The sequence below is a fragment of the Cyphomyrmex costatus genome, unplaced genomic scaffold, assembly GCF_001594065.2.
Source record: "Cyphomyrmex costatus isolate MS0001 unplaced genomic scaffold, Ccosl1.0 scaffold492, whole genome shotgun sequence".
Taxonomy (NCBI): Eukaryota; Metazoa; Arthropoda; class Insecta; order Hymenoptera; family Formicidae; genus Cyphomyrmex; species Cyphomyrmex costatus.
The window spans coordinates 10,903-23,537 of NW_017279205.1; the positions used below are offsets into that span (position 1 = coordinate 10,903).

At 44.5% G+C, this 12,635-nt stretch overlaps 1 protein-coding gene across 1 annotated transcript; it reads right to left on the reverse strand.

The window, feature by feature from the left end:
* Positions 1-2,977: 2,977 nt before the first annotated feature.
* Positions 2,978-8,129, reverse strand: LOC108778168 (uncharacterized). The gene is made up of 4 exons (XM_018545273.1): positions 7,308-8,129; positions 4,701-7,205; positions 4,103-4,588; positions 2,978-3,982 (listed from the first exon to the last, which is right to left on the reverse strand). The coding sequence occupies exons 1-4, from the start codon at positions 8,127-8,129 to the stop codon at positions 2,978-2,980; spliced, it is 4,818 nt and encodes a 1,605-aa protein (XP_018400775.1).
* Positions 8,130-12,635: the final 4,506 nt, after the last annotated feature.

Consider the following 12,635-nt stretch of genomic DNA (forward strand, 5'->3'; position numbering starts at 1 on the left):
CTACATTGGGCATTGCAGTAGCATAGGATGGGAAAATAGGCGTAGAAATCAATCAATCATAGTCGAATGTGAGGAGGATAATCAACTATGGTTGGTCGATTTCTACGCCTACTCCTTTCCATTATTGCTACTGCTTAGTGTAGATCATGCATTACATATCCTGCATAAAAATTAAATATTTCATATTCATGGCCTCTGAAATGTATCATTTGAAATGTTAGAGCCAGCGCACAATAGAGGAAATATTATATAGGAATAAGAGTTAAATATAAGATTCGTCTTGAATAAAGCTCACGAAGATAAAATGAACTGATGAGATATTAAGCCAATAAGAGCTGACACAGATTGGACGAGTGTATCTTCATATATTTTATTTCCATAAAATTGTGATAAACGTTTCAACCCTACACAGTTTGGGTCATCAGTATAAAAAGAATTAGAGATTGTTTCTTTGTGCATTAGACATCCTTATATTAAATATAAGAATTTCAACTTATCAGAAGCTGTACATTCTGTAGTGCACAGTTTTTGATAGATTGAAGTTCTTATATTTGATTCTTGTGTTCCTAATATTTCCTGTGTTTTAGAATTTATATACGGAGTTCCAAATTAATCAATTAAATAAATTGCAGGTAAACAATAAAACAAGCACTTCAAAATATGCAAAAAAAGAAAACCTGTATAACAAACAAAAAGAAATATTGAAACGTTGCCAGGAAATCAAAAAAACAAATATGTATATAATTTTGTTTTATAAAAAATATCCATGATTTAATTAAAACAAGGATATGTACCGAAACAACGATTACAAGAATATTAACGAAACTTTTGATAAACTTATGTTATTAAGGGTACCCTTCGGGTCTTTTTAACGTTTTTTCAAGAATTTTTTTTTCATAGTAAAATGTATTTAAATTCTTCGCACTTTTTACACATTATTAATGTTACAAATGAGTATGTAAAAAAATTTTTTTTTAATTTTTCGCGCACGTGCGCCGTCAAAATGGTGGCTTCAGTGGTTGGTCGTAAAAATCTGGTGGACGTGATATCTCCAGTTCGAAACGCTTGAAATAAAAAATCCAAACAGATTCTTAAAATACATGTTCGTGACTATAGCCGGTAGTAAAATTAAACGTTTTAAACGTAAAAAAACAAAATGGCGACGTTTTGAATTTATTTACCCCTTTTTCACCCGTAAAATGATAAAAAATAGGGGTTAAAAATCAACGAAAAATAATGATTTTACTACGGGCTAAAACTACACATGTTCTGAACAATCCCTGAAAATTTCAGCCCGATCGGTTAAATAGTTTTTACAAAATCGTGTCCACCAGCTCGAAAAACCTTGTTTTGAGGAAAACGCGTTTAAAGTTTTTGTTCGCATAATCGTTTAGTATAATCATGAAAAAAAGTGTCTTACGCTCAATCAGCGATGCCAGCTCCATACATAATGCCTTCGGTTTCTTCGTAGAACTCGTTTTGAAACTCGTTTTTGGTATATTTGAAAATTCGAATTTTTCGAAAAAAATAGACCCGAAGGGTACCCTTAAAAATCACGAATTCGACATTGGTATAACTTTCATTAATAAAACTCGCAAAATAAACGTACACTGTAAATAACAACGTAATTTTCTATATTTGGTTTATATGATATCTAGTAATGTATAATATTTTAAATCCGTAACATTATTTCCATAACACTAATATTTTATTTTGTTAATGATTGCACTTTACAGTAATGTAACAAAATCTGAAATTGTCATGGTATAGTTTTATTACAGATCCCTGATTCAAAACAATTTAAAATAAAATAGACAAAGTATTCGAAAAATCGTCTACTTTGTGCGTGCGTGCGTGCGTGCGTGCGTGAGGAGAGATTCGACGGGACATAATAAACATAAACAGGTATTTAAAATGGAATTAAATAAGAAGAAGGTCCTGAATTCATGCTGAAGGTGGTCATTTTGAATATCTTATTTAATTCGATTCAAATATCTGTTATATTAATTATCATGATTAGTTAAAATTTTCGAATTCTTTGATCTACAATAAGCAAGCATAATTGTTTTGTGCGACACTGCATCACCTTGTATTATACAACATTTACAACATTTATAACATTTTTTAAAATTTATTTTACATTTTTTTACAAATTTTAGATGATTTAGGCGAAAAATTATCCGAAAGAGATGTATTAAAAGAATTATATCTCTTTTGCGAGAAAAAAACAGAAAGCTCGAAGAAGACAACAAAAAATTGAGAACATTGAGAGCTGTTAATGAAGGTATATTTTACATATTTGCATTGTTTCATAATACGTATGAACATTACAATTATAGATTATAGACTTTATTAATATAATATTAACAGTTGTATAACAAACGGCGAATGCCGCCACGAGCATGTGCCCGTCACACGTGCCACCGGAGTAATCCTGATCGGTAGCGATGCGATCGAGACAAGCAAGTTGGCTTTCTCTTATTTCTAATTAACTTTGTGACCGTACACCGGGATACAAAAATGCGTTGTTATGCGAAGGAAGTCACACGTCGAATTGCTCTCGAATATTCTCGTTGTTTCGTAGCGGAAAGCGAACTCGTGCTCCCCCTGTGCGTACACGAGAGCTCTGTACGCCCTCTCCAATGATACGTGTCGCGCCGAAAGCAATTAGGCATGCGATCATGACGCGAGACCGTGCATGCCGCGAATACAATCCTCGCGGACGGTGACTGATACATGAAATAAATGATGAACGTTTGACTAATTATTATACAACGCCGCCGCCCTTGAAAGGCTCCGCTTTCAAAATGTGAACGAAAGGTGAAACAACCTTTGAAACGAATTAACGTTGAGAGTTGACAAAATGCGCGACGCTGCATGCTTGATATGTGCAAACGCAAACAATTTCGATGTGCTTAACCTAAGTTGAGTATGATAACATGATAACGTTGCGCGAAAACAAAAACATATTTGATGTCTAGCGTTTCTCGCTGGAGTCATCTATAGGTAATATCGCTATTCTAGTTAACGGTCTTGTAAGAATGCCCTTTGCTGTTTTTATCTCAGCGGTTCTTACAACGCCGTCTGTGCCTGGATGAACGCCTTGTACGCGCCCTAACAGCCAATGCAGAGGGTGTAACCCCTGCTGTTTTATTAATACGACTTGACCGATCTTTAATTGATCCCCCTTGCTAATCTTCCACTTGGAACGCGCTTGTAAGGTGTGGAGGTATTCTGAACTCCATCGTCGCCAGAAATGTTGCCTTAATTGTTCTACGCGTTGCCAACGAACGAGCCTATTTTCGCTTATGTTGCTCAAGTCGTGGCAAGGAAAACTGTCTACGGTAGTGCCGATTAGAAAATGTCCGGGGCTCAAATAAGCGAGGTCATTTGGGTCTTCGCTCAATGGAGCGATGGGCCGTGAATTTAGTATCGTTTCTATATCGCATAAAATAGTCTGCATCTCTTCGAAAGTTAGATGAGCATTACCGATTATACGATACAAATGGAATTTTGCCGATTTTATCGCGGCTTCCCAGAGTCCTCCACAATGTGGAGCGTTGGGTGGTATAAAGTCCCATGTTATCCGCTGTTCGCGCAAAAATGACTGGATTTCATTTTGTATGCACTCTTTTTCAAGAAAATTAGAGAATTCGCGCAAACGATGACGGGAACCTACGAAAGTAGTGCCATTGTCTGACCACATGTGGGAAGGCTTTCCTCTGCGCGATATAAACCTTTTGAAGGCTGCTAAAAACGTGTCGGTGGTTAAATCACTGACTAGTTCTATGTGTACCGCTTTGGTAGCGAAGCATACGAACATGGCGATGTATGCCTTGTGAGTATGCGCGTTTCTGCGTTTTCCCTCTCGCAGAGTTAACGGACCGGCGTAATCCACGCCGCAATACGAGAATGGTCGGGAAACAGTGATGCGACTAGGAGGTAAGGAGCTCATAATGGTTTCTGAATGAACAGGCTTAACCTTGAAACATTTAACGCACCTTAAAATGATTTTTCGTGTTAGAGATCGCAATGATAAAGGCCAAAATTGCTGTCGGACGGCGGCCATCGTTGCCTGGGTGCCGGCATGTAAGCTACGTACATGCGCTTGCGTGATGATTCGTCTTGATAGCTCGTGATTTTTCGGTAGCAGCACCGGGTGACGCGCGTCCTGTGTTAGATTTGAATGCCTTAATCGACCTCCAACTTTAATTAATCCATCGTCGAGAAATGGATTGAGTGTCAAAATCCCACTGGATGTACTGAGGCTCTTGTTGCTGCTCAAGGCCTTGTACTCCTCGGGAAATGAAAGCTGTTGCACAACCTTGCACATTAGTTGCAATGCTGCCGCGGTTTCTTCGTGGGAGACAAAGTGTGTTGTAATGCCCGCAGGTCTTCGTAAGAACCTCAAGCAATATGCCACACAGGCTCTGTCAAGGTTTGAATGCTTGTTGAGTGTGTCTTCTATGACACTGGTGTCAACGACTGCAATGTTAACGTATATTTTTCGAAGTTCGGAGGTGTCCTCCTGACGTAGAAATTGATTGGTGGGCCAGAGATTCTCATTGTGTTGCAGAAAGTCGGGACCCTTCCACCAAGTGGTTGCATGAATTAAATCGCTTGGATTTGAACCTCGTGAAAGTAAGTCGGCTGGATTTTGACCGGACGGTACGTGTCGCCAATCCGTCGCTTGAGTCAACCGTTGAATTTCTCCTATGCGGTTTGCAACGAAAACTGAAAACATGCGTGATTCTGAGGATATCCAGCTCAATGTAATTGTTGAATCCGACCTTGTCCATCAGCCGTGCCAGCAGAAGCGCTGCAGATAGTTCCAACCTTGGCAATGATACAGCCTTCAACGGCGCGATCCTTGATTTGGAGCAAAGAAGTTCTGAACGATACTTGTTCGCATCGAGCTCAGTCCGTATGTACACGCAGGCTCCATATGCATTTTGACTGGCATCACAGAAGCCATGTATTTGTATATGTCGACGTTCAATGCTGTATTTGACGCGTCTGGGAATTGCTAGTCGGTTGAGCTCCGTCAACTGCGACTTGAAGGTAATCCATCGTGCGTGTAAGTTCTGAGGAACTGACTCGTCCCAATCGATGCCTGCTCGCCAGAGATCTTGTAGTATCAACTTGGCGATGACGATGATTGGACCAAGTAAGCCTAACGGATCGTATAATTTGGAAACGTCCGATAGAATTTTCCGTTTTGAAATTGCGTCATGTGACATGACCGGGTCGTATGAAAAATGTAGCGTGTCTGTGTCGGCGTTCCATTTGATCCCCAAGATGTGGGCGCTTTTGTCGTTGTCGATGACAACGGGTTTGTCATTTTTATTGAGTGTTGCGTCCAGCAATTCCAGGGTGTTGGAAACCCATTTTCCAAGCTCAAATGCGCCTAGCCTTAATAGTTCGATCGTTTCATCTCGAAGAGTCTCCGCTTCTTGGACGGTGTCTGCACCGGTTAGTAGATCGTCGACGTAGAAGTCGCGCCTTATACACGCTGATCCAATGGGAAACGTGGATGAGTGATGATCGGCTAGATGTTTGATGCACCTGGTTGTGAGAAAAGAAACCGATGACATGCCATAGGTCACTGTCATCAGTTCGTATGTCTTGATGTCCGCCTTGGAGTCGCTGCGCCACAAAATTCTTTGAAGAGATGTTTGCGAATGGTGTATGAGCACCTGTCGGTACATTTTTATGATGTCTGCGATCAAAGCGTGAACGAAAGTGCGGAATCGCATCACGATTGACATCAAATCTTGCTGCACCACTGGGCCGACTCTCAAAACGTCGTTTAATGATAATCCTGTGTCGCTCTTACTTGAAGCGTCGAAAACGACACGAATCTTGGATGATTGTTTAGCGCCCTTGAAGACGCCATGATGAGGCAAGTAGAAAGATGCTGTATCCTCAAGTGGGGACAATCTGACTTCCTTCATGTGTCCTAGCTTTAAATATTCGTCCATAAAGTGGACATATTGGTCCCTTAAGTTGGGATTTCGTATGAACCGACGCTCTGTTCCTTGTAAGCGTCTTAATGCGATGTCCCTTGTGCTGCCAAGGTTACCGATTAACTCTTCCTTGATTGGAAGTTTTATTATGTATCTGCCCTGTTCGTTCTGGTCCACGTTAGCTTCGAAATGCTCCTCGCAGTAAGCATCGTCCTTGTTGTTTACGACTTGATTGTCGAGATGTTCAATTTGCCAGAACCGTGTTAGTTGATCGTGCAGTTGAGCATTGGATATGACTGTGGTGAATGCTCGCACGTTTTCTGCAGGCGCCGCTGTGATGCTGCGACGTCCAGCCAGAATCCATCCTAGTCTCGTTTTTTGTAGAGTTGGATGGCTGTGAGTGGCCTCGATTTGTCCTATGCAAAGTAGCTCCCAAAATATTTCTGCTCCGATCAAAATGTCGACCTTGGAGGAAACGTTGAAATGGGGGTCCGCTAGCTTGAGGTTTCGAGGAATGTTGTAGTTTCTACGCCTTGAAGTAGTCAATGGAAGCTTCTCGGTTATCCGCTCTGTTACTATGCAGTCTATCGTCCTACAATAAGAATTTAATCTGGATTGCAGTGTTACCTTGGTTGCCATTGTAGCATTTGATGAGGTACTGTTGACACCAGATATTGTGACGTTTAGCGGGCGTAGTGGTAAACCAAGAGTTGCGGCGAGTTGTCTAGAAATGAAACTTGCTTGAGATCCTGAATCTAGTAAAGCTCGACATGAATGTGATGTGCCATCGGAGGCTATGACATTGACCACAGCTGTGGAAAGCATTATGTGATCTTTGCCTTGAATGTTCGACGAATGTGTCGTCACGGCTGTCCTGGAATTTTGTATGCTTGATTCCCCTGTGCCGGAAGTGCCGGAATGATCCTCCGCCGAGCTGGTGCTCGTATGCAACAACGTATTGTGTTTGATATTGCAAATTTTGCAACCTCTAGATGTGTATTTGTCCAATGAATGCATCGGAGAGCGGAGACAGTTGACGCATAGTTTGCGATTGCGTACCTCTACCGCCCGTTGCTTGATTGGCAGTGCCAAAAACTCCTTGCAATAATACATGGGATGCTTGCCCTTGCAATAGTTGCACTTGGATTTGACTGTTGCTGTACATGTAGATTGTCGTTTTGCGTTGGTTTGTGAATTTTTGTTGGTGTCCTTGGAAGCGAGACTGACCTTGTTTGACCTCTAACACCAAACAATGTTGAGAAATAAAATCGTTAAATTGTTTAAATGTGGGAGTTTCAGTAACTTAAATTGTTTAAATGTGGGAGTTTCAGTACCTGTTACAGAGGACTGCCATTCTCGTAATGTACGTGGATCGAATTTTGAGGTTAGAATGTATACTAACAGATCGTCCCAGTGCGCCGTGGGACATTTAAGTGCCTTGAGGGCTTGAACATGTCGGATTGCCCCGTCCGCGATTCGACGCAGCTCGGTTGAATCTTCCTTGGTGAGCGAGGGTAAATCTAATATTGCTTTAATGTGCGTGTGAACGATCATTCGTCTGTTATCATAACGTTCCTTTAAAATATCCCATGCTATTTGATAATTTGCGGCGGAAATTTCTAATGCACTGATTACGCCACTCGCGTCACCGGTAAGTGTAGACTTTAAGTATTGTAACTTTTGTACGTCACTGATTGACGCGTTTGAATGTATAATTGAATTAAATGAATCGTAGAATGGAAACCATTCATCGTATTTGCCGGAAAACGTTGGAAGATTCAACTTGGGCAATCTAACACTGCAATGATTTTCCGATCGATTGAATGCGCTCGACGTAGACGGTGAATACGGTTGTGTCGGTTGCGCCCGCGGAGCTGATAATGGATTAAGAAGTTCGCGAATCTTTGCGCAAAGCGAATAATACGCTTCCTCGAAGCCGATCCGGTCATTGCCCTCATTTTCGTCAAGCAATTCTATCTCCGCTTGTATTGCGTTGTATTGTGACCAATATTCGTCTAACTTGATTCTACGTTTTTCAAGCTGAGCAGCAATAGCAGGAGTGGCAAAAGAAATCGCGTCGATATATGTGTGAATCCGCGTGCACGCGCCTTTAACGATCGCTCTATGTTTTTTGAGCACACTGATATCTTGCGCAGACGTCATCGCGAGCTAACCTACTTAAAACAGACGTAACAAGGAACTTCGTCGGCACTACCGCGAACAGTTTTCCTTACCGGTACTGTGCAGCCGCGCTTTTGTTGACGACTTCCGGTGGCGACCTCCTCGTGGAAGCGGCCTTGAATGTGCTGTCCTCGGCGTGCCTCTGAATGATGGTGGCAGCTGACGATGAGAATGCAATGCTGTCCTCGGCGTGTCTCTGAATGATGGTGGCAGCTGACGATGAGAATGCAGCTCGTGGTCCGTAGCTCTAACACCTTGAGGTTATGAGCCGCGCTCGAGCGTTGAGATGAGTAGAGGATAGCGGGGGGTTTCGTCCCTCAGAGACGGAATGCCTTCCCCTCGCACGAAGTTCCGCCGTTGTCGACGGGATTCCTTCCTGCTTCCCCTTGGATGAAGTTCCGCCGTTGTCGGCGGGATACCTTCCTTCCTTGGCGATGAAAGTTCCGCTTATTGATGGTTGTATCTCCAGTGAACGCGGATGACTTAGAGTATCCGGCTCGAAGGACCAAAAACACGATGTGTAACAAACGGCGAATGCCGCCACGAGCATGTGCCCGTCACACGTGCCACCGAAGTAATCCTGATCGGTAGCGATGCGGTCGAAACAAGCAAGTTGGCTTTCTCTTATTTCTAATTAACTTTGTGACCGTACACCGGGATACAAAAATGCGTTGTTATGCGAAGGAAGTCACACGTCGAATTGCTCTCGAATATTCTCGTTGTTTCGTAGCGGAAAGCGAACTCGTGCTCCCCCTGTGCGTACACGAGAGCTCTGTACGCCCTCTCCAATGATACGTGTCGCGCCGAAAGCAATTAGGCATACGATCATGACGCGAGACCGTGCATGCCGCGAATACAATCCTCGCGGACGGTGACTGATACATGAAATAAATGATGAACGTTTGACTAATTATTATACAACAATACTTATATTTCTAGATCTATCCAATATACAACATATGAGCAAGCGTGTTAAAAAAAGATTTGCAAGAGATGAAGGACATAATGTACGAAATGTACATAAATAATAACACAAAAATAAGAAGTAAAATTAATTGCGAAAATGTACCGGTGTCTCAATTAAAAAATGATGATAGTAATACTAATGAAGAAAATTTGAACACTTTAACGGTCAATCCATTGCGGATTGAAATTATAACTGACGAGAAATTCTGCGATAATTTTGATGGGGTTGAATTCAGAAAGAATGCAGACATAATAATTGATACTGATTTAGATACGTCTACCCCCCGAAAGGGTTCCTACTTTGAAGTAGTCGCGGGGCGGAGGCCCGCGGGTCGCGGCACGCCTGGGGTACCCGTGGTCCGCACTCCCCGCGGTGAATGACACGAGGCCCACATTTAACCTGCGAAAGCAGGTACGGGGCCTCGAGGTAGAAAAACCGACGGGGAGAAATTTGACCACATCCAGGTACCCCTGGCGTTCTCGGGGGCTGCGGGCTCCCGTGCCGGAGCGGATGGTGGGGCTTATGGTCGCAAACGGGGTTCTCCCGCTCAGGGGGGGGGGCACGTGGGCGGCCAACAAAGAGGAACCCCTCAAGCTAGGGTGTGAGCTACCGTGCCTGGAGCTGCATGGCGCAGGGGGAGCTGCGTCGCAAACGGTGCCTCCTGGATACCGGGCGAACTCCAGGAGTACGGAGCTAAGCCCCGGGCATTCGCGGCTCTGCCCGGGTGAGATCGCGCGACCGCGGTACTCGTGGGATCAATATGGAGACCAATAACAAAACAAACTTTAACAAAGTCCTCCAGGGGGTGGCTTCCCTAGGAAGCGAACAACCGGAGGAGAACAAAGTAGCAAGTGCGGGTCTACCTAAGACCCGCATTCGCTACAGCGGGGCTGCAAGGCGCAGCTACAATAAGGAGAAGGCGTGGGCTGAGAAAGCCATCTCTCTTTCTCCTACAAACACCCCTACTCCGCCGGGCGGGGAGAGTGGTGCGACGGTGGAAACGCAGAAGCGTGCCAGACCGGTGCACCAAACGCCCAGTCCGACGGAGAATCGCCCAGGAAAGAGACCCAAGGTCACTGACCAAGGGTCGTATGCCCAGGCGATTAAGGGCATGAACAGGATGGCCTTCGTTCCAGAAGGCTATCCTGAGAAAAAACTAGATGCCAGTGAGGTGGAGGAGATCAGGCGACTGGTCAGGAGGCACATCCTCGAACTTCCCGAGGATGGGCTAGCGCCCACCTTCACTGGCACCTGGGAGAGGGATGGCGCAGTTATTTTTAGCAGCGCCAACCAGCAGACGGTGGATTGGCTGAAAAGCCTTTCCACCGTGATTAAGATCGGAAGCACTGCTCTGCATGTGCTGCCGGCCGGGAAGCTACCTAAGCGCCATCGGGTGGTGGTGCATGTGGAGGAGTCGGATTTGGCTGTCGAGGAAGCTATAAAGCTTCTCGACAGACAAAACACGGGTCTGGGCGCCAGAGAGTGGGTCGTCGTGAGGGGGAGCGCAAGTAGGGACGCGAAAAGCGCCCACTTCGCTGCTCTGATCGGTGATCGCTCGCTGGAGGTCCTAAAGACCTGTGGTTTTAAACCCTTCTGCGGGCTGGGTCGGGCAACCGTAAAGTTGCTTGATAAAGAATGCGAGGAGGGAATGACTGCCGGTGCGAGCGGGTAAGCTTAGAAATGGCGGGACTCGGTGTACCAATAGTCCAAATTAACTTGCATCACAGCAAAGGCGCCTCGGCGATTTTAGCTAGGAGCATGGCTGTGATGCAGACAGCAATAGCAATAATTCAGGAGCCTTGGCTCCTGAATAACGCTATAATGGGTCTGAGTGGCTGTGGTACTATCTATAAAGCAGACACTCAGAACAAAATTAGGACCTATATTGTAACTAAGGGACTTAATGCTATTTTTATGTCACAGCTCAGCGACGGAGACACCACTGTTATACGGACAAGGGTGGACTACGACGAGGACAAGTTCTTGGATCTACTCATAGGGTCAGCTTACATGCCCTATGACTCCCAAGAAGAACCACCACCTAGAAAAGTAAGAGAACTGGTGTCCTACGCGAAGGAGAGGGGGCTTGAACTCCTATTGGGCTGTGATGTAAACTCCCACCATATAGGGTAGAGGAGCACGAACATAAACCCGAGGGGAGAGAGCCTCCATAAATTCATTATGGACGCCAGTCTGATGATCCTAAACAGAGGAACGGTACTCACCTTCATGGACTGCAGAAGACAAGAAGTATTAGACATCACCATCAGTACTGGGGGAGTGGCGGACCTGGTGCGGGACTGGAGAGTCTCTGGGGAGCCCTCGGGCTCTGACCACAGGCAGGTTCGCTACAGTCTCAGATATATGGTGAATAAAGAATGGGGTCGAAACCCAAGGACTAAAAACTGAGAAGGCTATAGGATGGACCTGGAGGCTATCCTGAAGAAAGCTCCGAACAGATTTCACTCAGAAGAAAATCTTGAATACGCGGCGCAATTTGTAAGTGACGCGATAAAAGAAGCCTATGAAGGAAATTGCCTGGAGAGACCGAAATACTCTACAACCAAAACTCCCTGGTGGAGCAAGGAGCTGTCAAAGCACAGGTTGGAAGTAAGAAGACTCTTCAATAAAGCAAGGAGGAAGAACTCAACAGCCGAATGGAAAGCGTATAGAAACGCCCAACACGGCAAAGCAATAATCATTGCCAAAAGAAAAAGCTGGAAAGATTTCTATAAAAGCATTGAGAGCGCTTCAGAAGCATCCAGGCTAAACAGAATCCTCAACAAAGACAATACCCTACGATTGGGATGTCTTAAACTCCCAAACGGAGATTATACCGAGACAGTAGAGGGAAGTTTAAAACACCTCATGTCTACACACTTCCCAGGGTTTCAGGAAAGACACTGTGAACCTCAACAGGAAGTCAAGAAACCCAGGGAAAAACATAAACCAAGAGAATGGACACTGGCAGCTAAGGTGGTGACTCCTGAGGGAGTTGAATGGGCTATCAAGACCTTCGGACCATATAAGACTCCAGGACCAGACGGCATCTACCCTGTTCTACTCAGGGAGGGTAGAAAGGCCCTAGTAGGCCCCCTGACGAAAGTGCTCAGGGCTAGCATAGCACTGAGACACGTTCCGAAAGCCTGGAGCGATACCAGAGTGGTATTTATACCAAAACCAGGTAAAAATGGCCATGTGATGGCCAAGGATTACAGACCTATCAGCCTCACATCCTTCATTTTAAAGATGTTGGAGAGGCTTATTGATGGGTATCTGAAAAATTTCTACCTTATTGCAAAGCCGCTGAACCCATCCCAGTACGCCTATAGGGAAGGCAGATCTACGGATACTGCCCTGCATCACCTTGAGCGGAGTTGAAGTACAGATGGCTGCAAAAGGATATGCAATAGGTGTCTTTATTGACATTGAGGGGGCTTTTGATAGCACCTCAAATACGTCGATTAAAGACGCCATGAACAGATTTAACATTCCAGAATCGCTGATCGACTGGACACAAA